General features: G+C 42.0%; 2 protein-coding genes across 7 annotated transcripts; both read right to left on the bottom strand.

Moving 5' to 3' along the window:
- Positions 1 to 263: 263 nt before the first annotated feature.
- ZNF18 (zinc finger protein 18) lies at positions 264 to 24,499 on the bottom strand. Of its 6 annotated transcripts, none has more exons than XM_036032973.1 (8): positions 24,356 to 24,499; positions 23,179 to 23,288; positions 15,567 to 16,071; positions 14,161 to 14,350; positions 13,653 to 13,744; positions 7,240 to 7,324; positions 6,471 to 6,578; positions 264 to 1,756 (listed from the first exon to the last, which is right to left on the bottom strand). In XM_036032973.1, the coding sequence occupies exons 3-8, from the start codon at positions 15,954 to 15,956 to the stop codon at positions 969 to 971; spliced, it is 1,653 nt and encodes a 550-aa protein (XP_035888866.1). In that variant the 5' UTR covers positions 15,957 to 16,071; positions 23,179 to 23,288; positions 24,356 to 24,499; the 3' UTR covers positions 264 to 968. The 6 variants fall into 6 exon arrangements, with proteins under 6 accessions (XP_035888866.1, XP_035888864.1, XP_035888867.1 ...); XM_036032971.1 differs by lacking the exon at positions 24,356 to 24,499 and adding an exon at positions 23,912 to 23,977; XM_036032974.1 differs by lacking the exon at positions 24,356 to 24,499 and adding an exon at positions 23,912 to 23,977 and having other exon boundaries at positions 13,653 to 13,741.
- Positions 9,297 to 10,034, bottom strand: LOC114515296 (general transcription factor 3C polypeptide 6-like). The gene is made up of 2 exons (XM_036032976.1): positions 9,987 to 10,034; positions 9,297 to 9,946 (listed from the first exon to the last, which is right to left on the bottom strand). The coding sequence occupies exon 2, from the start codon at positions 9,704 to 9,706 to the stop codon at positions 9,347 to 9,349; it is 360 nt and encodes a 119-aa protein (XP_035888869.1). The 5' UTR covers positions 9,707 to 9,946; positions 9,987 to 10,034; the 3' UTR covers positions 9,297 to 9,346.
- Positions 24,500 to 25,957: the final 1,458 nt, after the last annotated feature.

Below are 25,957 nucleotides of genomic sequence, written 5' to 3'. Positions count from 1 at the left end.
TGGGATACCAGGATAAAGAAAGGCAGCTTGAGGTGTGCTAGAAGTGGCAGGTGGGCTCAGGAAGAGGACACCTCAGAGGCAGATTTATCTGAGGCCAAGAATGCCCAGCACTGGCCAAACTCTCACACCTGAGCCCCAAGCTAGCTGATAAACTTGACAGGTTTGTGTGAGATGATCTAGCAGCTCAACTACCATTTAGGGTCTTCTAGGAAAAAATGTACTTTGAGTTACAATCAATACTCTGTGGATACTTCAGACACAAATAAGACATGAATGACTCCACGAAGTTTATTTAAAACAGGGGACATGACATTAACTTTGCAGCAGCATGACAAAGAACACACATGAGCTCACTGGCCCTCCGTTTCCCCTTCTGTAGCAGGAGGCCTGCTCTAGAACCCCAGTGTGAGAGAACTGATCTGAGAGTCTTCCCACGAGCAGCAGCTGTGGCTAACCCAGTGACACTCTTCCCAGGCAGCACCTCTGGTACGGGATCTCCAAGCAATAGTTTTCTCCCATCTCTCTCCAAAAATGAGATGAAGTGAAAGACAAAGACTATTCTTCCTCCTACAAGAAATTAAACCAGCATAAAATCCAATCCACCAGTTAATATATCTAACTCTTGAGTCCAAAACCATGTTCGGGTACTCTCTTCTCCAATTCATGCAAAAGGGTCCCCAACCTTTCTGGCACCAGAGACTGGCTTCATGGGAGAAGGGACTGGGTGGGGAGCTGGAGTTCAGTTGCTGGCTCTCTCACCCACTGCTCACTCCCTGCTGTTGGGGGGCGAGAGGGGCAGAGACAGGAGGCAGAGATCAGCCAAGTTTCACTGGCAGCAGGGTTCCTGAGAGGCCACAGACAGGAACCTGTCTGTGGCCTGGGGGTTGGGGACCCCTGCTCTGTGAGATGTAATTTGTCTTGATGGAGCTGAGTGTTTTTCAACAAACAAGACGGCTCAAAGGGGATGGCTACTGCGAGGGCTTCTTTCCCAAGTGGGACCTTTGATGTTTATCGAGGCTCGAGCTCCAGCTGAAGCTTTTCCCACAGTGGGAACATTTGTAAGGCTTCTCTCCTGTGTGAACCCTCTGATGTCTATTAAAGTTCGATCTTTGAATAAAACTCTTTCCACAGGTGGGACATTTGTAGGGCTTCTCTCCTGTGTGTATTTTCTCATGGTGGCGCAGCCCTGAGAAGTCACTGAAGCCCTTCCCACAGTAATCACATTTACAGGGCTTCTCTCCCGTGTGGATTCGCTGATGTTTCACAAAGTCGGAACTCCGCAGGAAGGCCTTTTTGCAGGTGGGGCACTGGAAGTAGGTCTCTCCAGTGTGAGTTCTTCGGTGGAAAACCAGCTGGGAATTCCTATAAAAGGTTTTCCCACACTCCCTGCAGGTGGGAAGTTTCTGGGCCATGGGGACCCTTGGCTGCCCCTTGGGGGAGGCTGCTGTCTTCAGCTCAAGCCCCAGCACGGATCGCTGTCCCAGAGGAGGGCTGGGCAGACAGTGACCGAGCTGTTTTCCAGAAGTCCCTTCTGGAAGAAAAAGCTGTCCCCCCACCCCCTCACCCTGGAGGATTTCCTGAGCCTCAGGGACATCCTCTCCTTCTCCAAAGCGTCTCAGCTCATCCTCAGGGAAGCAGCCACTCAAGGGAGCCTGAGAAGGTGCCTCTTCTGAGGCATGACAGGAAGCATCTGGAGGTTCCTGGTCCCTATGATTTTCCAAGTTCAGGTTCTCTTTGTCCTTCTCCTGTCTATCTCCTGAAAGAAGAAAGACTTAAAACAGTTCCATAAGTGGTATGCTGTATTTTCTAACTCCCATGTCAAAGAAAGGGTCATCATAACACATTAATTCTTTTCTCTTCTTTTTACCAAGGGGTATCAGTGAGGGGAGTGGGGGGTGAAAAACATCATCCCCTGTGAGCGCCTGGCACTCGAGTCACTTGGTACTGAGAGACTCGGCTCCAACTGAGGACAAGGAGGATGTCTGATGTGGAGGGGGGCTCACAGAGGGTACTGCTGACCACCCCTCTCCCATATAAGCAGCATGCATTTTTTTTAAATCACAGCTGACATACAGTATTATATTAGTTTTGGATGTACAACATAGTGATTCAACAACTATATATATACCTTACAAAGTGGTCACCACAGTAAGTTTAGTACAGTTATTGCAATATTAATGATTATTCCCTATGCTGTACATTAGACCCCTGGGACTTAATTCCAAATTTGTACTTTTTAATCCCCTTCCCCCTTATCCCCCATTTCCCCAAATCCCCTCACCTTTGGCAACCATTAGTTTGTTTTCTGTATCCATGTTTGTTTCTGTTTTATTTTGTTTGTTTTGTTTTAGATTCTGCATGTAAGTAAAATCATATGGTATTTGTCTTTCTGACTTACAATTCTTAGTATAATACTCTCTAGATCCATCCATGTTGCTGCAGATGGCAAGAACTCATTCCTTGTCATGTCTGAGTCATACCCCAAGGGGGGTGTATGTGTGTGTATGTGTGTGTGTGTCCACCTCTTCTTATCCCCACACCTGCAGACGGAAACCAAAGCTGCCTCCACGTCTTGGCTGTGGTAAACAATGCTGAAATGAATGTGGGGGTGCCTATATCTATCATTTTCTTCAGATAGATACCTAGAAGTGGAGTTGATGGGTCATATGGTAGCTCTATTTTTACATGCAATTATTAAGACCGAGGAAAAGCAAGTGCATTATATCAGAATGCTACTTTAAAAAATGACTGGCTTTAGCGGATTATTTATAAAAATATAATCACTAAATATAGTTTGAAAACTGCATAGAAGATAACCAAATCAATCTCAAGCTTCACCCAGAGTTAACAACTATGAGTATACATTTCCCTCCAGCATTTATTTAACCAATACATGTGTATGTATGTGCTTCTACCTAACATAAGTGATATATTGTATATCTGACTTTATAGCACTTAAATTGTACAGGTCAATTTCACATGGCTTCCCCCCTTCAGAAGTAACCCAGAAATTCATGCACTGCATTGATGTGTCATTTTACTATGGTTTTAATGTACAGTGAGGCTGAAACATAAAAGTTAATCTGTGCTTGAATCCAGCATTCACTTGTGCTTCATTAACTCATGTAACATTTAACATTTTATTTTTCTCATCGTAACAGGTTTTTGGTCATTACAAGTTAATGGCACATATAGTAAAAATTTTATTTTGATGATGGGATTTATTTTCAGCTTTTATAAAGTACTCTATTTCTGCAGATCTAATGAAGCTATTTACCTTTCCCTTTCCTATGCTAGTGTCTTTCAAATTACCTGCTAGAGATCCAGGAATGTGCTCGAGAAGTAGACCTGAACTTGTTAACTCACAAAGCCTTAGGGCTTAGGACATATTCTTCTCAAATGACAAAAGTACTTTCCCTTGTCTTTAAAGAAGCCTTATAAACACCATTTTAAAAAGCTGGATAATGATTCATCGTGATGTCACAATAAACACATAATAATAAAAATATCATTTATTTAAGAATTTTCCTATTATGAAATCTGTTGTTTGTTGTGTTTTTGCTACTATAAATAATGCTGTGATGAGCATTTTTCTTCATAAATTTTCACCCACATTGCTGATCAATACCTGAAAGTTTCCTTGAAGTGGAATTACTATGTCAACAGGCTTACATGTTATCATGAGGATTCCTGACATCAGACAAACTGACTCCCAGAATGGCTACGCCATCTCTGCTGTGAGAAGCCGGGCAAAGAACGGTGTCTGTTACTTATGTTTTGACTATTTTTAACATATTTCCCATTTAGACCATATTTTTCATTGTTATAAGTTTTAATTTTAAAAGGATTAATTTTTCACATTTATGAGCTATTTTTCATATGTTCATTAATTGGGAAAGTCATTTTTTTCTTATCAATTTGCATTAACTCTACACTAAGAAAAACAATCATTTATCTGTCAGGTTCATGAAAATGTTTTTTTTACCAATTTGGTTTTCTACATTTTGTTTGGGGTTATTTTCATGTATAGAAGTTGTGGGTTTTTTCCTTTTTAAGTATACTGAAGTCTATTAATCTTTTCCTTAATGATTCTTTTCATTTCTTATAAAAACCTTTCCTCATCCAGACACATGTCAAATATTCACCCATTTTCTTATTCATTATTTTCATATTTTACATCTTTTTCATCCATTTCCAACTTATTCTGGTATTTGACATACATCAAACTTACACCAGTTCCTCTTCCCGAGAGCCCTTCTTTACTCCTGACTCTGTCCACTGAAGAACACCTTGCCCCAAGGGCTTCTGCGGCTCTTCCTTCATCATGTGTGAGATTCCTGTGCAGACCAGCTTCTCCCCCTCGGCTGCCCTTTCTGATCCATTAGTCTGTGCATCTATTTGTACATCACTATCCCATTATTTTAATGATTTTATCTATTTTAAATGACAGATTCTTAACATTTACACATCTAATATTGATGACACATTCTTCTTTCAACACTTTTTACTATTCTGGCAATATTATTCCAGATAACTACTTAAGAATCATTTTTCCAAACAATTTTTTTAATTCCTTGGGATTTTGATTAGAGATATGAGTATGTGGCTTTTTCAGGATTATTCCTCCCCTGGTCTGTTCTAACTAGGAACTGTGCTCCATGTGGTCAAATACAATAGCGTATACATGCTCCCTGCCCTCTGACTTTCGTACCCTGGTCTGAGTCCAGAACTGCTGTATCTTTTGGACTGAACCAGTCAGTCCTGTTCCATCTTTTCATTGTTGCTTCCCATGAGTCCAGGGCGTCATCCCCGCAACTCTGGACTCCTACATCGACTTCCCACAGAGCTCCTTTCCTCTAGCAGTTCCCTCCCAGGCCTCCCTGCATATTGCCCCTTCCTCAACCTCTTTCCATACACCCTTCCTCAAGACCTACAACGGCATGAGTTTCTCTTATCAAGGACAGCTGGCTTGGTAGATTCTGTATAGTCTGGTTCAAGGTAAGCTGTAGTGGGCCATGTTAGCACATGGATGAAGGGAGAAGGAAAAAGAATGAAATGAGTGGGGTGGGGGGTATAGTGAGCTATATATATCACAAATAGAATCCTACTGCAAGGAGCGTGTGGAAAAATCTCTGTACCTTCCACTCAATTTTGCTGTGAACATAAAACTGCTCTAAAAAATAAAGTCTATTAAAACAAAATTCCTACTACAACCTCTAAAGCAGTATCTTCAAACTTTTTTGCCTGCTATCCATAGTAAGAAATATGTTTGTACTGAAATATAGTATATACACATATATTTAGAACAAAAATTTCCTGAAATACTACCTACCTACCCTGACATCTGATATTTTCTATTTGCATCCTGATAATTTCCTATTTAATCTTATCATTTCATTTTTTTATATGATGGTTGTAACCTATAAAATGATTTCACAATACACTAATTGATCATGAAATGCAGTCTGAAAAGTAATACTCCAAAGAAATCCTTGTGAAATAGTGTTATAACTATATTGCTTAAAGTTAAAATCACATGTCTCATTCGATGCTTGCTCTCTGTAGTATATTAGCAAAGGAAAATAACTGAACCCCACTGGGGAGAAAGAATGATTTGTCATACAGTTCACATCCTTCATCCTTTCTTCCTTCAAGATTCTAGGATCTTTTGTAAATGTAAACATGTGTGTGTCCAGGGAGGTTTGACAAAAAGGTTTCACATAACCACAGTATTTTAAAAGAATGTAGAAGGCAAAGAGTGATTGCTATGTTACAACAGAACAAGTTCGTATTTCTTCTTCCCTAGTCCTAAATACATGATTTATATGAAGTACCATATTTTGCCATGTATAATGCACACCTTTTTGTCCAGATTTTTGAGGGAAAAAATAAGGATGTGCATTATACATGGAAGTATATATTGCATACCATGAGTATAATAATTCCATGTAATGTGGGTGCACATTATGCACAAGAGTGCATTGTATGTGGTATTTCTTATTCCTGCTACCTAATGAAACGTGCATCAAGATTAGCTAAACCATGTTTTACTTTCTGTTTGTTTTATTTTCTTTTGTTGAGGGTGAGCTGGTTAGTATTCACTATAACCAGAGTAAGGAAAATCTAATTACTCTGAACCCTCAAACAAGAGGAAGGATAGTAATGGCTGTTACATAATCTTTTTTTGTAATGGAATCTACCCCTATCTGTATTGGTCTCAATCCATACTCATTGTAACTCTCTGAGAAAGAAGCCTGTCACAACAAATAAGACTGAAGGCAGCAGATCTGAGGTGCAGTCTTTCTTCCGTGATCAACAGCCCTTTGGCCAGAGATTAAGGAGACCTGACTGACTAAACTAACCAGACATAGCTAGTCATAGCCAAGTCCTAAGTCCTAATATGTCCCTCACCCCCTGCAATGTAATGACAGGAGACCAGAAATGGCTCTGACCAGTGGAAGATTACTCACCTATGCAGGTGGGTTTTGGGAGCTTCTCACTGACATAAAGGTGAAATCCTGCCAGTTCCTCCCCGTACTCTGTTGAATTAGTCAGGTCAGGCTTGGAATTGGAAATACCTGGTACAGAGAAAGAGATAACATGTGGGCCTTGATGAACTGGAAGGACTGGGGACCCAGCTGTTTTTCAAAGGAGTGCCCTGAGTGTGATGGGAAATGGAAGGCTCTGGAGACCACTTAAGGTAATTCAACTTACAAGGGTATGTGGAGCTTCTAAGATACCAGTGCTCCCCAGATAATCAGGATGTATGGTGAAGACCACAAAAAAGAAGAATCTGGGCAGGTGGAGTCAGACCACCTGGCAGGCTGGTGTAAGACCCCTCCAATAGTTTGTTGAGACTGTGGTTTAGTATTAAAGAGTGTGGACTCAAAGCCAGCCACACCTGAGATCCACTGTAACTCAGCTATGTAACAATGAGCAAGTGGCTTGATCTGATGCTCTCTTTCATCATCTTAGAAACAGGAATACCATCACCCATTTCGTGGATTAAAGGAATCACTACATGTAATGCACCCATGACAGTTCCTGGTGGAGAGAATACTTCTGCCATCAGGAAGTTCTTACTGGGACTCTGCTATCTCCAACTCACTTCATCCCACTGGTGTCAATGATGACTATCTTCACCCAGAGAACCTCAAGTAAAGCACTATCTCTAAGAGCACACAGAAAATGCTTCACACTCCTTCCACCTCCGTCCATCAGGCAAGCCTGTGCCCTCACCTCCTGAGACCATCTTCCCATAGGTCTCCAGCAGGAGATCCCAGTATTGCTCCTTTTGAGTGGAATCCAGGTGCCACCACGGCTCCTAGAAAACACACCATGCTGTGAAGTCAGGGAAGGTTTTTGTACTCTGCTCTCCCTGCCTACAGGAGGCTAAGAAAGGAACATGCTTTGGAAGCCTGGCATCAAAATATTTAAGAACATATAGGAGGTGGTTCAAGGGAAAAGACCAAAGGGAAAACCACAGTCCCTACACCAGTATCTCTTGCCTTGGGTAGAAAACATTTAGGTTTAAAGTTCTGCATTATTTTTCAGTTGCATGTACTTAAGAGTGGAGAACAGAGAGAAAGCAGGAGACCTCTCTGCATTGTCTCTTCTTTCGCTCTTTCAGTGCCTAAGTAGAGGTCTTTGAAGAGTAGGAGCCTGACAGTCCCAATATTTCATTAGAGTCTGGAAACTGAAGAGGGAAAAGAAAAACATTACAAAGGTATTTGTTGAAAAAGCAACTGTATATCATTGAGAAAGTGAGAAGAATTAACACTGAAGTCAAATAGGCTGTAAGTCTCACTGTGAAACAGGCGGGAGGATTCAGAGCAGAGAAAAAGGGCAGCCGCCATACACCCTTGGCATCTCCCAACTGTTTTGAGTTTAGGGTCCAACATTAAATTAGTTCTCCTTCCAGCAAGTGGGGAATTGATCAGTTGTCTAGAGCAAAGTGCCCTTCAATTATCCCCCAAACGTGCCTTTCTTATCCTATGGAACTGGAGACTGGAGACTCAAAACTCGGAATGCCATCTAAGTAGGGTCTACTTTCATGAATTCAAATTTTAATCTCCCCACCAAGAAAACAACTGTCAGATGCTCAGATCATATAGCAGAGAGATTAAGAGCACTGTCTTTGGAGTCAAACATACTGGGTTTCAAGTGGGTTTCTGCCATTTCCTGGCCGTGTGACCTTGAGCAAGTTACTTAACCTTTCTAGTTCTCAGTCTTTATCTAATGATAGTACTGAACCCGCCCTGGCTGGTGAGGTTCAGTGGATTAAGTGCTGGCCTGTGAACCAAAACATCGCCGATTTGATTCCCGGTCAGGGAACATGCCTGGGTTGTGGGCCAGGTCCCCAGTTGGGGGCGTGTGAGAGGCAACCACACATTGATGTTTCATTCCCCTCTCCTTCTCCTTCCTTTTCTCTAAAAGTAAATTTTAAAAAACCTTAAAAATAATGATAGTACTGAACTCAAAAATTACTGGGAGGTAACAGAAATAATGCAAGTGTCATATATTTTCAGAGTACACTGTCCTCTTCATTCATAGCAGTCATCAGTTTATTAAATATTTCTATATATGTGCAGTATGTGTATGACAGAATACCCAATCTTTTTTATACACACATATGAAAATACGTAATCAATGGTGGGCTTCACTAGTTCACAGCACCATGAGAAAAGGACTCTCCACTGTATTCCTCCAGGCCCCAAGACCCTGTCCAGCTCTTAGCAAGTAAGTCCTCAGTGAGTGATACGTATTATTATTGCCATCATCTGTGCTCTGTGGGCTACTCCACCTCTCAAAACTAACCATAGGATTTCCAGAGAGAATTAAGGGATTTTGTACACTTTCAGGAATCCCAAAGTTGAGACCATGAATTACTGTCATAGACAGCCAGCTAGGCTGTAGGGAGCAGAAAAGAGGAGAACAAGAATGAGAACATAAAGTCATCTTCCTACTATTAATACAAATAATACACTGCTCAGAGAAGCCATTCATGTCCTAGCACTGCCAAGGGAAATGAGAATGGCTGAAAGATAATGGAGACACCCAGAAAGTCTTTTAACTTTCAGCCACTAAGGCAAAAGAAGGAAGGGGAGGAGGTTGGTGGAGGAAGGGCTGGGGAAGGAGGAAGATGGAAGGAAGAGGGGAGGAAGAGGGGAGGAAGGGGAAGAGGAAGGAGGAGGGGGAGAAGGAGGAGGGGAAGAAGGAGGAGGAAGGAAGGAGGAGTTGAAATTTTTAGGGTGAAAAAAGTAAAAAGTGACGTGACTTTTTTTCATAGGTAATTATTTTATATAAAACTTTTCAAAGTTCATCACTATTTATTACAAAAAACATTTCATTTAGGAGTGATTTCTAAGGCAGTATTCTGAGTTTCCATAAAACCAGAACTTTCTGTTTCAGAAGAAATACCGGTAAGAGGAACAGAATGCTCTATTTCCAAGTTTGGTGGTTTCTCCTGTTCATAACTCAGGTTTGAATTATCTTCCATTTGAATCTCTTGTTCTTCCAACTCCAGAGGTTTATCTGGGGCTGGGGCTACTTCCTCATCTTCATTTTCATGTAGAAAACTACACATCATGTTGGGTCTATAGGAGAAATCATTATCTTTGATTTGCAGCCATTCCACACCACCTATGTTTTCTTCTCCTTCCTTCTTTTCTGTCAGAAGAGTTCTTGTCATGTTGAGCTTCTTCATTGTATGGCATTTATATTTTAGCACTGTTTTATTGTTACCTTCTGCATCCACATGTTCAACATTTTCTTCAAATATAACACAGGTCCCAGGAGTGTCTTCATACTCTCCAATGAAGACATAGCCGTCCACTTGCAGAATGGGCCTCTCAGTGTCAATTTCCAAAATCTTGCACTTATTTTCACATTTTGAGAGAAAGTCTGAATAAATAATTCCTGTCAATTCCACCAGAACCAGCTGCTCCGCCACCGCCCCTCGCGTAGACTTTTGTCGTAGCACTCACTGCCTCCTCTTCCCCATCTCCGGGATTCCGCTCCTCGGCGCCGCCATGATCCCACTCCGTAAAGTGACCTTAATATATTTAATTATGTATTTAAGTATTAGCTATAACCACATTTTTAATATAAGTTTTAACTTAAAGTTTTTATTTTTAGAAATTGTTAGCAGTTTAGTTAGTCTTCTGTGAGTAAGCTACTTTAACAACCTCCTAAAAGTACCCACTTGAGCAAATACTGCTGAATGTGAGTTCGCAGTCCTCACAGTCAGAACACAGACCCTTGCTTCAACACTGGCAGAGCGAAGGGTGGGGATTCCAGGTGCTGCAATGTCTAATTGGCTGCCTGGCTTGCTGGGTAAAGCCTATTCTATAGGTAGCAAAACAGAAACTACCAAGTACAGTACAAGATACAAAAGAAAATAGCCACCAAAATCCCCAAGGGCAACCAAAGTCACCAAAATTAAGAAGCAGGAGTTGCTTCAGGAGTCTCTAAATAGTGTATCTCTACTTAAAGCCACAAACTTATCAAGAAGTGCCAACCAGCTCAGGATGCTTGAATAAAACCCCTTACTTAAGAGCCAACACACCAACTGTAGCCACCTTGCTTTTCCTCATTTTTAAAAGAGGAGGAAAAAATTCCTATTCTGGAAGGAAGGGCGGAAGTAGTAGATTGGATGAGAAATCATCTTGCCTTTGTGAGAAACAGTACCATCTTGTGGACTTACAAGACATGAACACAACTGACTTGCAGAGTTCTCAGTACTGTGTTCCTTTCCTGAAGTGTGAAAACACAGCAAGGCGAATCAACATATCCCCAAGTGTGTGTGAGGTTCTAACTCAGTCACGGTGTCTAATAACCAAGTGCCACTGTGTAGAAACACTACTCCATTATTCTGGCATTATGCACCAAGTTCCTAACTTATGAAAGAGATTAGGGAAAACAATTACTTATATATTAAAAATCCAGTCACTTAAAAGGAATTCATTAAATATTAAGGTCCTTCTAATGCAAATAGTTGTTAACTTCGGGGAGGGATATTAGGATTGGTTAGGAATGATGTTTTATTTGTTTAGGTTCAGTGGCTGTCAATCAGTTATCTGCTAAACACAGGGAATTTAACACACATGGTGTTGATGGTGAGCATTTTAAATCTTTTGACTTTAAGCTATCCAGGAGAGGTCATGGTTAATGTTATGTTATATAGAATTAACGCTTAATTCTACTAGTTAAAATATGTTAATAAGTTATATATACTTTTCATAGGGATACACTGTACTTACTATAGAATAAACAATAATCCTCCAAGTCTGCTCAAAATATTTGAGAGAATACCTAATACTTTTCACCAAGCAATCTTCTGCCTAACAATTTGGTTTCTTGGTACCCTGAAAGCAAGAAGGCACTCTGAGTCACTAAAACATGTGTCCTTTCCCCACCCCTTTACCCACAGTGTTACAAAGGTGGTATTCTGCTTTTTCAATCTTGGAGCCTAGAAATCTGAAGCTCAGGCCTGATCCTCACCCCTACCTTCAGTGCCTCCTACTGGCTTCCCCATCTTCCCCTGCGCTCTGTTACCTCACCAGGTAAATCCCAAGAATTCCCCAAAGGTTTGAAACAATGTTTTCATTCAAGTGTATAGGTTCCTGGAAATTTTTATTTTTATCAAATGCAGGTTTTCAGAATTTTTAAACAGATAAAATGAACCTACCCCACACACTTCTGTTTACGGCCAGGATGGAGTAATAGGGACTGGGTTTATCTTTGTGTCTGAAGCCACTGAGAAATGGGACCAACTATCCGAACAATGGTTTTCAGATGTTGCATGTTAGGCAGAGCAGAGCAGAGATCCCTGCACGTGGAGAAACGAAATGTGTGAGCCCTACAGTTGCCCAGGCTTACTGCCTATAGAGAACATTGAGATTAGCTCAGAGGGGCGTCCCTGGCAGAGCCAGGCAGCCCTCCAAGGTGAGCAGAAGGAGCTCTGGGGGGTTATAGGGTTACCAGGAAAGAAGGCCAGAGTGGGAAAACGCACTAAACAAGAGCTCTGGTGCCCTACAGAGGCCCCCTGTAGAGCCCAGGACAGCACCACTCAGCAGAAGCAGAGGGAACAACCCTCAGGGTTTGCACAGTGCAGGAAATACCTCCTCTATCGAGCATCCACAGTGCACACACCCTTGTGCATCAAGGGATATCAGGTAGAGCTGTCAGAAGGGTATTGCCTCAGTAGTGGGGAAGAGGTAGTCCAACCCTAAAAGCGCCTCTGATGCGATATAACATACTGTCCAAGTCACCTAACAGTATCCCAACACCGAGCCCAAAACATTTATAGGAATACAGAAATACTCAGCCTGGCAAGGTAGAAGTCCCAACATTTGACATGCGATCGAAGATTATTATAAAGCAGCAGGAAAACACAACTCATAATGGGGAGATCAATCCATCCACCAAAACTGACACAGGTTTATCACCTTAGTGGACAAGGACATTAAAACAGATGTTACAACCATATTTCGTATGTTCAAGAAGGTGAAGGAAAGTCTGAACACATTAAATAAAAGATGTAATAAAGCCCTAATTCAAACTTCAAGAGATTAAAAATACATCTGACATGAAAAATACACTGGATGGGATTGACAGCATAGTAGATACAGATTAATGAACTTTAAGACAAAATAGAAACTATCCAAAACAAAACACAGAAGTTGTTAGAAAGAGAGAGAGGAGAGCATCAGTAGCTAAAGGACAGCAGAAGCAGATCTAATACATGCACACACATTATCATTATACACATCCCACATATGTGTCATTCTCGGAGTTCTCAGAGAAGGAAACAAAGTAGAAAGAGAAAGAAAAACAGAGAAACAATGGCCAACAGTTTTCCAAACTTGATGAAAACTATAAACACACAGACCCAAGAGGTTTGATGAACCCAAGCACAAGAAACATGAAGAAAACAATTCCAAGGTGTATCATAGTCAACTTGTTCAAACCCAGTAAGAAAATATTAAAAGCAGCAAGCAAGAAAGATACATTATATGCAGAACAAGGATAAGAAGACATATGGCATGATTCTATTTCATAGAAAATGCTAGAAAACGCAAACAAATGTAGGGTAATTAATACAAAACAGAGCAGTGGCTGCCTCCGAATTGGGGGGGGGGGGGGGGGGGGGAGGTAGAGGGGCAGGAGAGAGGGAAAGGAATCTCTGGCGGAGACTGAGATGTGTATTGCCTTGTTTGTGGTCATGGTTTTGTGTGTGTATACAAGTGTTTGTACAAAACACTTGACAAATCAAATGCTTTCAACACATGCAGTTTGTTGTGTCGATTATGCCTCTATGGAGTGGGGAGGGGAAAGAAACCTGTCCCACGTTAGATATAACCATCGAAGTCTCAAACTGACTCCTACATGAGAGGCTCAGACGACAAAATGAAAGAGTCTTTTCTCGGCATAACCCACAGATGATGAAAAAGGACAGAAGAGATTGCCTCCGCACAGCAACCTCTCCCAGGGCTCAGATTCCATTACTCCAGATGATAATTAGGAAACATTCTGTCGGGTTTTAGGCCACAGGTGTTATTCTCATTACCCTTGCTAGACCTTCCTTTCTTCCAAATTTCTGCGAATTCTCCCGGGCTCCGGGATCAGGGAGGCAGGGCAGCTTGGCTCACCTGAGGTGTGGTTTGGAGAAGGGAGGCTCCGAAGGGCTGGTCTCTGAGGAGCCTTTCCTCAGGCTGGGCAGGGAGCAGGGGGGCAGCCACTGCTGAAGTGAGAAAGAGGCAGTTTGCAGAACGAGATTCCTCCTCAACCAGTCTCCAGAGGCACTGATAAAAATCTTCGCAAATTAGAACTGGTACCTGTTTACTGTCTATGATTTTAAGAACTGCATTTACCACCCTAAAAAAACTGCAACTCCACCCAACCTTCCCAACAGTCCCACCCATATTTTCTGCCCTCCTTCCTCAAAACCAAAATCCAAAAGGTGTGGGCCAGTGATCACGTGGTTTAAATTAAAGGCTCTGGATATCCTCACCAGAGCAATTCATGTAGAATACCCTAATTCTGAACCTCCTACAGATAACCCCACTCTGGGCAGCATTATCGTTTCCAACTCACTCTTAGACCCACCGACCACAGTCCCCAGGAGTGCACCACACACCATCGTGCTAACGGCCCCACCTAATTCCTGTTCCGTGTCAGACTCCTCTTTCACCATGTGGCTCAGTGGCTCCCCCGGCCCAGAGGGTGAATTCTGGAGTCCCAGCTCCTGAGGTGTCACTTCAAGATGAGACTCCACTTCCCCAACTTGGCAGCTCACCGATTCCGCCTTCTGGGACCAGATGTCCTGTCCTAGAACGTGGATGCTGATCTAGAGACCACACACAGCACTCATCACTGAAAGGGCCAGAGGGAGGGTTTCTGAAAGCTTCTATCACAGACCATAAGACAGTCCTTAGGAACATGGAGTAAGGAAAGAGAAAAACAGCATTTATTTCTAGTACAGCAGGAACCAGTGAGAGAGGCCTGAACCAGGGCTGGGTGACCCTGGAGACATACCACTAATACTGTTTCTACTGGGTAGTCTGCCCCAGTTAAAACTCAGGTGTCTTTTGAACAACTTCTCAAACACTCTAAAGACAGAATGGGATGAGAGACTTTATCTTCAATCCCTAATGGCTAAAAAGTATTGCAAGTCCCAGGGTATCTTAGAACTCGGTGTGGTATGGGGATATACCAATGTGGTGTGACAATATATATTTGGTCTTTGCCCCTGGCATAGTATGCCTGCAACCCTTAGAATCACCTGAAAGATAGGAGTAACAGGAACAACTTTTGTTAGAATGAGCCCCTTTCAACTATCCCTGAGTTTAGGCTAAGGAGGTAATTCTTGGTAGACCCTTAGGTAGATTCAGGAGGGGGCTGGTCACCAGCGGAACTGACGAGGTAATTAGAGGGTTGGAACTTTCAGCCCTACCCCTCAAGCTCTGGGGAAGGGACAGGAGTTAGAAGTGTTCTATCACCAGTGGTCAATGATAAATCAATCATGCCTGAGTAATGAAGCCTCCATGGAAACACCTGAGCTTGGGGGTTCAGGGAGCTTCTGAACTGATGACCACACAGAAGTGGGTGGCCTGACAAGGGCAGGGAAGTTCTGTGTGACCCCATCTCCTCCATTTGCCTATTCCTGGGTCACAGCCTTCATCACAAACTGGACAATTAAGTAATGTGTTTCCCCGAGTTCTATAAGTCTTTCTAGCCAATTATGCGAGAACAAGGATTCGAAAACCTCCAAATTTAGAGCTAGTTGGTCCTAAGTATGGGTGGCCCTTGAGACCTGTGACAGGCATCTGAAATGGGGGCGGTCTTGAGACTAACCCTTACCCTGTGGGATCTGAGTCAACCCCAGATATTCAGCGTCACAACTGAATTGAACTGCAGGACACCCAGTTGGTAGCAGAGAATTGGAAAATAGTTGCTGGTGTAGAAAATACCACATATTTGGTGTCAGAAAATAAGGCAGTTACCTGATAAAACCCCAGAGCAGCCCTGTGCTTCACTAACAAGGCATAATACCCTCAGCTTACCCACTGCCACAGCCTCTGGGGGTCTCCCTTCAAGCTTTCCACGAGGGTCACTGCCTCGTCCCCGCTGCCTGGACACTGCTTCCGCACCCACATCTGAATCTCCCCAGGCAGGATGGTCAGGAACTGCTCCAGCATGAGGATCTCTAGGATCTGCTCCTTCGTGTGCACCTCTGGCTGCAGCCACTGGAAACAGAGCTTCCGCAGTTGTCGCAGGGTTTCCTGGGGCCCAGACATTGCCTGGTAACGAAACTGCCTGAAGAGCTGTCGTGCTGTCTCGGGGCTGGAGGGCTCCCCTCGAGGGACAGCATCTGGCCCAGAGAATAGGAAGTCCTCGGCCTTCGGCAGTGGTGGCAGCAGGACCAGGGCCTGCCCCAGCTCAGCGGGCATCATCTGGCCTGGCAAGTCCTTTCAGGTAGAGTTCTTCTGGGATGAAGCTGTCTCTGGGGAGCGCCGGGCCTTCACAGAGCCTCTCACAGGGACAGAAGAGGGAGTGAGACTGTGTGTTCTACAGAGGAAAGGGACACGTCAGAAAGAACAACGAGGAGTCAACCACAGATTTTTCTAAATCAATGGATACATTCTCTTATTTTGCAAGATGGTAAACTTGAAGCCACAAAGCAAACCACTCATTCTTATCTGACCTGTGACCATCACTCTGACCATTTTATAACATTCCTACTTGGTCTTCAAATGTCCAGCCCAGGTAGGAAAATGAAATGCACAAAATGAAGCGTTTTCACTATGGGTTTCCAAGTAAATAGCTCTTCTGCAAAACACTTCTATGTCTGCATCCTTATGTCAGCACACTAAAACATAAAACTGAACAAAAAACATCAACACCCTAGAAATAAAGGCTAATGTTGAAATGATCAGATGCTTCCATAATAAATATGAGGTCGAACAGAACAAATTAACTCTTCCCCAAAAAATACAATGAAATTTCCTGGTGAACACCTAAGTGACCTCTTTTGAGTGCCATGTTGAAAATTGGGAATTTATAAAAAACTTGTTGCACCTGAGATTTTCAACCCTGGCCTTAAAGAAGGTTTAGTATAAATACTAACTATCTTGAAAACATTCCTACAGACTTGATATGATAAATAGTATCAAAATTAGTTAGTAATTAAAGTGGTAAAAGGAGAAATAGTAAGTGGCAAAGTTAATGCTATATCTAGTTAGCTTTTTTGCATATAATCCTAATACTGGATTGATTGTTGGGTCAATCCTGCAATGTTATAAAGGACCTAGAGGTCATCATTCTCTGTAACACTAACCACAACAACCAAAAGACACCCAGTCAGTTGGGGATCTGGATTAATTAGAGATCAGTACAACACTCTAGCTTTTGATAGCTGCTCTTTCCTTCAGTTATAATAACCAATATCCTTGCCCCGGCTGGTGTGGCTCAGTCGATTGAGCACTGGCCTATGAACCAAAAGGTTGCCAGTTCCATTCCCGGTCAGGGCACATGCCTGAGTTGCAAGCCAGGTCCTCGGTTGGGGACATGCTATAAGCAACTGATGATGGTTCTCGCCTTCTTTTTCTCCCTCCCTCCCCCTCTCTCTAAAAGATAAATTTTTTAAAACTTAAAAAAAAAAACAATATCTTCATGCCTACCACTTCACCAAACAATTCATCCTATATCACAAAATCATTTAAAAAGCAAAATAAATTAATAAATAAGAAACAAATTTCTCCAGGGAACAATAAAGGAAAGAGTGAAGTAAATATGTTTTATTCATATATTTAGGCAGCGACCAGGACAAAAGTGACATACATTGTGTATTATGTGCTCAATAAATACATATTTCAGAAATTTAACTCTGGTCATGACAGAGTAACTGGTAGTATACAGACTAGTCCACTCACTGTAAACAACTCCAAAACTGGAGAAAAACTTATAAGGCAACTGTTTTCAAGCACTGGACAACAGGCAGGCAAGAATGAGTTTCCTGAAAGAAGAAAAACTCATGAGGTGAGCCCCATGAACACCCTGGCTGCCTGCATGGGCACAATTTCCCATGGAAAGGAAGCTGGTGCTCGAGCACAGATCAGCAGTCTCCTCTTAAAAAAACAACAGTAAGGACGCAGAGGTCAGAGGTTGGAGCCACTGAAGTGGATGGAATCTGAAGAACAGGGCAGCAGAAAGGAGGGAGCTACAGGAGTAGAGGCAGAAGTTTGAGTGGGGTTTCTCCATGAGCCCTTGGCCAAGGGTTAGACTGCTCATTAGCACAGGGAATCTATGCAAGGTTTAATTAACAGAGAGTAGTTGCTACCAGATTAAGAGCAAAAGAGAGATACAAAAGACCAATCAGTGATTAGCGATATGGGAGTGTTTGACCACTGAGAGTAGAGAAAAAAGGCACTATGGGATACCAGAAAGGCCACATGTTCAAAGTGAAAACAACATCCTAGAGTAACACCTACTCTAAACCTGCCCTAAAAAGCCTAAAGCCAACCCTCAGCAAGATCCACAGAGTCTACTGGTCTAGTCTGATCTAGTTAGAACTTGGGAAATACCTTGGATTTTCCAAAGATCTGCCCTAACAAGGTTTAAAACCAAGGCAACACAAGTCAAAGGTCAGTAAGTGAGCTGCATGCGAGAACAAGAGTCAACACTCTTCAGAGGAAGATAACAAAATCCTTAGTATCAACCATGTGTCATCCATAATATCTAGGATGCAATCCAAAATTACTAGACATAAAAATATAAGAGGGAGGAATAGGTAGATATACTTTGCCTCCTTGCACAACCAAAAGACGGACAAGACCATTTTAAAAACAAAAAACAACCAGACCTACCAGAACATCAAACTGTATGGAAGTCCGACAGCCAAGGAGTTAAAGAAAAAACATTCATCCAGACTAGGAGGGGCACGGAGATGGGCAGCTGGAGCAAAAAGGACCCACAGCAAGGTGGTGGCTAGAGAACTGGGGTGGGCAAGGTGGCTGCTGGCAAAGCAGGCAGTCCCACATTCCGATGCAGATTAAACTGGGAGGAACATGTGGGGAGCGAGACAGAACGAGCAACCCAGGGTTCTGGTGCTGAGAAATAAAGCCTCAAAACTTCTGACTGAAAAGACCTATAGGAGTTGAGGCGACAGGATGAACTCCCAGCCTCACAGGAGAGTTCCTTGGAGAGACCCACAGGGTCCTAGAATGTACACAAACCCACCCACCTGGAAATCAGTCCCATAAAGACCAAATTTGTTTGTGGGTAGTGGAGAAAGTGACTGAAAGCCGGTGGAGAGCTGAACAAGCAGTATTGCTCCCTCTCACATTCCTCCTCCACCTACAGCACCACAACACATCTACGTGGATTACCCTACCCTGGTGAACACCTAAGGTTCTATTTCTTATTACCTAACAGGCGTCCTGAGTTGAAAGAACAGATCAAAGCTCCAGAAAAAATACAACTAGGTAATAAAGAGATAGCCAACCTATCAGATGCAGAGTTTAAAACACTGGTAATCAGTATGCTCACAGAAATGTTTGAGTATGGTCGAAAGACAGAGGAAAAAGTAAAGGCTATGAAAAATGAAATAAAAGAAAATATACAGGGAACCAACAGCAGACAGAAGGAAACTGGAACTCAAATCAACAGTTTTGAGCAGAAGGAAGGAACAAATATTCAACCAGAACAGAATGAAGAAACAAGAGTTCAAAAAAATGAGGAGAGGCTTAGAAACCTCCAGGACAACTTTAAACATTCCAACATCTGAATCATAGGGGTGCCAGAAGGAATGAGGATGAGCAAGAAATTGAAAACTTATTTGAAAAAATAATGAAGGAAATTGCCCCAATCTGGCAAAGGAAATAGACTTTCAGGAAGTTCAGGAAGCTCAGAGAGTCCCAAACAACTTGGACCCAAGGAACCGTACACCAAGGTACATCTTAATTACATTACCCAAGATTAAAGATAAAGAGAGAGTCCTAAAAGCAGCAAGAGGAAACAGTTACCTACAAAGGAGTTACCATCAGACCATCAGCTGATTTCTCAAAAGAAACCTTGTAGACAACAAGGGGCTAGAAAGACCTATTCCAGGTCATGAAAGGCAAGAATGTACATTCCAGATTACTCTATCCAGCAAAGCTATCATTTAGAATGGAAGGACAGATGAAGTGCTTCCCAGATAAGGTGATGTTAAAGGAGTTCGTCATCACCAAGCCCTTAGTATATGAAATGTTAAAGGGAACTATATAAGAAAAAGAAGATAAAAAATACAAACAGTAAAATGACAACAAACTCAACTAACAACTGAACCTAAAAAAAACAAAAACAAAAATGAACTAAGCAAAGAACTAGAACAGGAACAGATTCACAGAAACTGAGATCACATGGAGGGTTATCAGCAGGAAGGGGGAGAGGGTAGAATGAGGGAAAAGGTACAGGGAATAAGAAGCATAAATGGTAAGTGCAAAATAAATAGGGGAAGGTTAAGAATAGTATGGGAAATGGAAAAGCCAAAGAACTTATATGTATGACCCATGGACACAAACTAAGGTAGGGGAATGATTGTAGGAGAGGAAGTACAGGGCAGAGTGGAAAAAAGGGGACAAAAAAATGGGACAACTGTAATAGCATAATCAATAAAATACATTTTAAAAATTTTCTTAAAGTCAAGGAAAAAAGCAGTCAGGAGAAACCCACCCCAAGATGACCAGAGCACCTAGAGAAAAACATAGTCTTAATGAAAGAAGAGATAAAGACTTTCCACAGAGAAATAAAAATTACTCAAAAAAGAACCAAATGCTAACTCTAGAAAAAGAACTATCAATCCAGAATTCCACATCCTAAAAAATTTTTTCAACAACAAAAATTAAAAACATTTTTTCAGATAAACACAGTAGGAGAATTTCCCCCCAGTGACTTGTACTAAAGTGATGCTAAAGGACATTGCTCTAGTTAAAGGGAAACTCAAATCTACAAAAAGGAAGGAAAATCTCCAAAAATAGTATATATATGATAAATAAATAAAATAACATGCTTTTATTTCTTCTCACTTCCTTAAAAGGCAGCTGACTGCTAAAAGCCAAAGTAACAACAATGTAAGTAGAACATAAGTAGAAGGTATTACAATAGTACAAAGGAGGGGTAAGAGGAGTCAATCTGTTGTTAGGTTATTACATTTATGAACTGCTAACTGAGAAATAAAAAGTGGAAACTGAGCAGTGGTATCAGGTGAAAATGGGAAGTATAAAAGTGTTAAGTGAGAGGCAGAAAATGAGAAATGTGAACTGTGAAGTGTAAAGTGGTACAATATTCAAGTGGACTGACAAGTTAAAGTAAACTTAAGATATACACTTGTATATTTAAGATACACACTGTTAGCTGTAAAAATATAAAATAAGATATAACTAAAAACCAAAAAGGAATGCTGAAAATCATTAATAACCAAAATGCAATAGGAATGATTCAAGAGAAGAATAAAAACCAGAAAGATCATGGCCCTGGCTGGCATAGATCAGTGGATTGAGCATGGGCTGCAAACCAGGCATCACAGGTTCGATTCCCAGTCAGGGCACATGCCTAGGTTGCAGGCCATGGCCCCCAGCAACCACACATTGATCTTTCTCTCTCTCTCTCTCTCTCTCTCTCTCTTCCCTCTCTAAAAATAAATAAATAAATAAAAAACCCAACCCAGAAAGATCAAATGGAAAAGACAAATGGTAAACTAACATACAACCATGTCAACAATTACATTAAATGTAAATGGACTATACAGTTGAATTATACAGTAGAGATGGTCAGATTTTAAAAAAGCAAGACCCAACCATATACTGTCTACAAGAGACATTTTACATATAAAGATACAACTTGGAAATAAAGTGATGGGAAAAAGACATCCTGTGCCAACAGCAAGCATATGAAAGCTGGTATGGCTATATTGGTATCTGACCATGAGGCCTCAAGACAAAGAGAAAAAGAGGGACATTTTATTATGTTAAATGGATTAAGTCATCTAGAACACAAAAGAACCCTAAATGTGTATGCACTTCATATCACGTCTAAAGGGACAAATCCTCAATCATACTTGGAAATTTTAACATCCTTTTGTCAATAATTGATACCACAAGTAGACCCCCCAAAAAATCTGTAAGGATATAGGAATCTGAACAATACTATCAAATAACTTGATTTTATTGACATTTAGACCCAACAACTGCCAAATACACATTCAAGTGAATGTATAACATTCACCCAAACAGACAATATGCATAATTAAGTGCTGGAATATTAAAGTATATATTCTCTGGAATCTTAAAGTGTATATTCTCTGAACACAGTGCAATTAAATTTGAAATCATTAACAATAAGATACTTAGAAAATCCTAATATATGAAAACTATTCAATAACAATCTTAAATAACCTATGTTCAAAGAAAAAACTTAAAAAAAATTAAAATAGAGGGTCCGGCAGAAGTAACACCTGCTTGAGTGTGGTTCATAGGGAAACAGTTTGTGTGTAATAATTCGTAGTTTTAATTTGAACATTTCACCTAAAATGTCATATGGCGTGCTTGAGTGTGATATTGTTATGTTACAGAATTACATGCTTATAGTTTTGTAATAAAAGATTTTGTAATAAAAAAGGGCATTATTTGTGCTAGACACTGTATATTATCATATTGAATGATAATGAAAACACAACATTTCAAAATTTGTAGAAAACAGCAAAAGCACTGTCTAGAGAGAAATGCACAGCTTTAAATAAATGTTTAAAAACCAAATAAATATTGTGTATCCTTCATTAATCTATTTGGTTCTTGAATGTCAAATAACAAGTAGCAAGATTTCAGACACAAGAGACTGATCAGTAGGGTTATTCAAATTTATTTGGTTGCTGAATTAAGATAGCAGTTTAGATAACATTTAGGAAAAATGATATTTAAGGAAAACTATAGAGCTTAGAAAATATTTAAGTCTGATTTTAGTAATTATATTCTCATGTAATGGTAAAAAAAATGCCTCAATTACTTAAAATTAAATTACTTTATAGAGAGTGTCTGGGTTTATATCTGAATGACTTCATAAGAATCTGCTTGTTACAAAAAAAAAAGTTATCCCAAATGTAGAGTTGTTGTATTTATTAAAGTTATAACAAATTAGAATGAATTTTTAACTGTACATCTAGGTAAATATATTTACTAAATGTACATATATAAGAAACCTTTTCTCAGCACCTACTATTGACAAAGACTCTCTGTTGAACCAAACTTGGGTCAGCTCCTGAATCCTCTTTTGACTAGGCTGACCCTGCGCTTTGTCCTTTGGCATTCTAGTCCAGTTTTATCAAGAATCTTGCTGGATCGAGTTTAGGGCAAGTCCTCCAGCTTTGCCATCTGATCAATGTCCATATTCCCCCACCCTTGGTAGCTGACCACCCTTGATAAATGATCAAATTCCTTGTTCACCCTAGTCTGCCTTCAGCAAATCTACTGTCAAGTAGGCTTAGCCAGAATCTCCCATTAACCCATATTTCCTCCAGTAGTTTCCCATCCACTGACCCCCACACTACTCCTTGACTATAAATTTAATGTCTTTATTGTATTCTCTCTCTGTTACTGCAAAACCCAATTTAGTAGTCCCCCTGAATAAAGTCAGCCTTACCGTCTTCAACAAAGTATCTTGAGTAATGTTTTCTTTTACAGGTGTCCTGGGTAATGGTATCAGCTCCGTATTAGGCCCTGTTCATGTCACTTCTAATCCTCACAATTACCCTGCAAAGTAAGTATTAAAGTTTATAGATCAAGAACTTCCGAGGCTCCCAGTGGCAGCCAAATTTAAATCCGGGAAGTTCGAATAACCTGTGCTTTGGGGAGGAGGGCTGCCAATGTTTGGGAATTAGTGGGGTAGGTTTGGGGGCTGCCACAAACAGCCCAGGGGAGCTCGCAGGGCCCCTCAAGCCCAAAAGGCTCTGGGCAGCGCTACCCACCAATGAGTTCTCCACCCTTCGGACCCCAACTCCGACAGCACTCAGGAGAAACTCTGGACATCAGCCCATCAGGGTTCCCTCTTCCTGACATTCAGCCTCTGGAGAGAGAGAGGCGGCAGGGGCCCGTCTTAGGTCCCAATCCAGACACGTGGCCGGTGAGTCCAGAGGGGACCACTGGCTCCAGGACTGAGAGCCGGGTCAGGGTACAGGCATTCCCACAACCCCAGAGTCCACTCACAGACCCGCCAACCTCCTCCGCACTCGCCGTGTCCCCGCACGCATTCCAAGGTGCACGATGATGTCCACCGACCCTGCCGCTGTTCTCAGGGGCACGGCCAAATCTTGCGCAGGATGCTCTGAGACAGACCCCTGAAGGCAGTATGGCCCGCCCAGGCTGCGCGCGCTGACCTCCGCCCGCGGCGCTGAATCTGGGCGCACTTCCGGGAGATGAGCTACTGCGCGCGCCTCTGGCGGCGAGGGGGATTGAGTAGAAGCAAGCGGGGAGGGGCGGGGTAAGGTAATGGGCGGGGCCAGAACTGAGGGGCAGGTCCTATTGGCCACCCTCCCCGTCTAGCCTCGCCTTGCCCCCTGTACTAGAAGGCTGCTCTCCGTAGTCCGCATCCGGCAGTTCAGCTCCTCATTCAAGAATCCTGCGTTGTTTTAGTCCTCAGCAGACATGCGTTTATTAAAGCTCTAGTTTGTTTCAGGCACTGGACCGACCACTGCGAAGGCCACAAAGATAATTCCCTTGTCTGTCGCAGACGCTTCGGCCAGTCTCACACCCAGAGCTGAAAAGTCTGTGCCATTATCCCCTGTTCTTGACCCAGGTCTCGCACCTTGTTGCCTTCTTACCTCACTTGGCCTTCCGGAAGCGTTTTGTTTGCCCTGACCTCGCTCTGCCTTGCTTCTCCAACTCTCATCAACGCTGCATTTCCTGGGCGCTCTGCTTCCACTTCTCCCTTTCACGGTTGGAGTTCAGTGGTGCGCTAACCTCTCCTTCCACCTTCGTCTCTCCTCTGCTTCTTTCCCTCCTCACGCCTATCAGATCCCCACCCCCCCACCCCCGCCTTACGCGCACTCATTTTACTGGGATGTCATTCTTGCCTCCTCCCTCCATTCTCCTGCCCTTTCCCACAGGCTACAATTTCTGCCCCCCTGGTTCCCGTACCTCTTAGACACCTCTGCCTTTCTCCATGCTCTTCATCTCTGCCTCCTTTGCATATCGTTTCTAACCGAGGTAGCAGCTGCAGCCGCACCCTTGCCACCGGTTTCCAAATTTCCAGACTTGACCATTTCCAGGCCATTCTGCACTGAGCCACACAGTCATCAGTAGAGGCTGCATGCTCAAATCAAAGTTATGTATGTGGTATTATAGGTATATCAATCTCCAGCAATTTGCAACTGGAGACCATTCATAAAAGGATTTGCCAGTGGGGTGAAGTGCCCTGTCCCATGTTAGGAGGAACTGGGGATATCTCCTCTGGAGAAATAAAGCTTTAGGGATAGGGAGTAAGTATGGATCGTCATCTATTCATTTATCTGAAAAACTGGCCAGTGGACCCAGGATTCAACATGTTCTCTAGATCCTAGGGACTGAACAAGACTCAGTGTGTGAAAACTTTTCAGTTTAGCCCAGGTAGAAATTTCTAAAGTTCTCAATGTTGCTGTATGAGTTCCTAAGCAAAGGGTGGGTAACAATTTATCAGGAAGATTTAAAGGGACCCCTGCAGTAGGTGTTACTTCCAACAGCAAAGTGCTTTGTTTCTAAAAAGGTAAACAGATGAGTTGGTTTAGAGGGGAAGATGATAGTTTTTTCCCCCCTCAATCTGTTAGCTTTTAGCTGATCATCATCCAAGGAAGATAACAGCAATTCAAAAGTGTTTATTGGGCCACGGACCCCTTTGTGAATTTGATAGAAGCTATAAATCTTTTTGCAAGGAAGATGCACATGCACATCGACACACAAATTTGGGGAGCTCACAGGGCCCTGAAGTTCATCCTTGGAGCCCATGAACCTCACATTGAGAACTCTAACACTGGTAGATGTTTCCGAGTATGGAAATGACTCTTGGCAGTTTAATCATTTCTTTACAAACCGGCAACTTGAGATGAAGCATAAAACTTCTTATCTTTGTGAATAGACTGAACAACTAAAGAAGAAAGTTCAAAAGTTGGGAGGCATCTACCTCAACTTAGGAAATAGTGAAAAGGTTTCACTTATTTTCATTTATTTATTCACTCACTCATTCAATAAATATTTATCAGATGCCTACTCTGTGCCCAGTACTGTTCCAACAGCTGTGTATACAACAGTGAACAAAACAAACTCCCCACCCTGATGAGAGTTATATTTTGTGAGAAAGTTGGACAATAAACAAACAAACAAACAAGTAATAATAAATATATTGAGTAAGGATAAGTGATGTGGAGAAAATTAAATGAAGGTAAGGGGAG

Source organism: Phyllostomus discolor, chromosome 8, assembly GCF_004126475.2.
Source record: "Phyllostomus discolor isolate MPI-MPIP mPhyDis1 chromosome 8, mPhyDis1.pri.v3, whole genome shotgun sequence".
Lineage (NCBI taxonomy): Eukaryota > Metazoa > Chordata > Mammalia > Chiroptera > Phyllostomidae > Phyllostomus > Phyllostomus discolor.
Note: the sequence above shows the minus strand (reverse complement) of the source record. Positions and strands in the feature narration are given on the sequence as shown.

What these genes read in the sequence shown, in the direction of transcription:
- LOC114515296 (XM_036032976.1), bottom strand. Translation starts at nt 9,706, where the DNA reads ATGAAGAAGCTCAACATGACAAGAACTCTTCTGACAGAAAAGAAGGAA.
- ZNF18 (XM_036032973.1), bottom strand. Translation starts at nt 15,956, where the DNA reads ATGATGCCCGCTGAGCTGGGGCAGGCCCTGGTCCTGCTGCCACCACTG. An exon ending in CCCAGAGGCTGTGGCAGTGG is followed by an intron (nt 14,351 to 15,566) that starts GTAAGCTGAGGG and finishes TGTGGTCTCTAG; the next exon opens with ATCAGCATCCACGTTCTAGG. An exon ending in TTCTCCAAACCACACCTCAG is followed by an intron (nt 7,325 to 13,652) that starts GTGAGCCAAGCT and finishes TGTGTTTTCTAG; the next exon opens with GAGCCGTGGTGGCACCTGGA.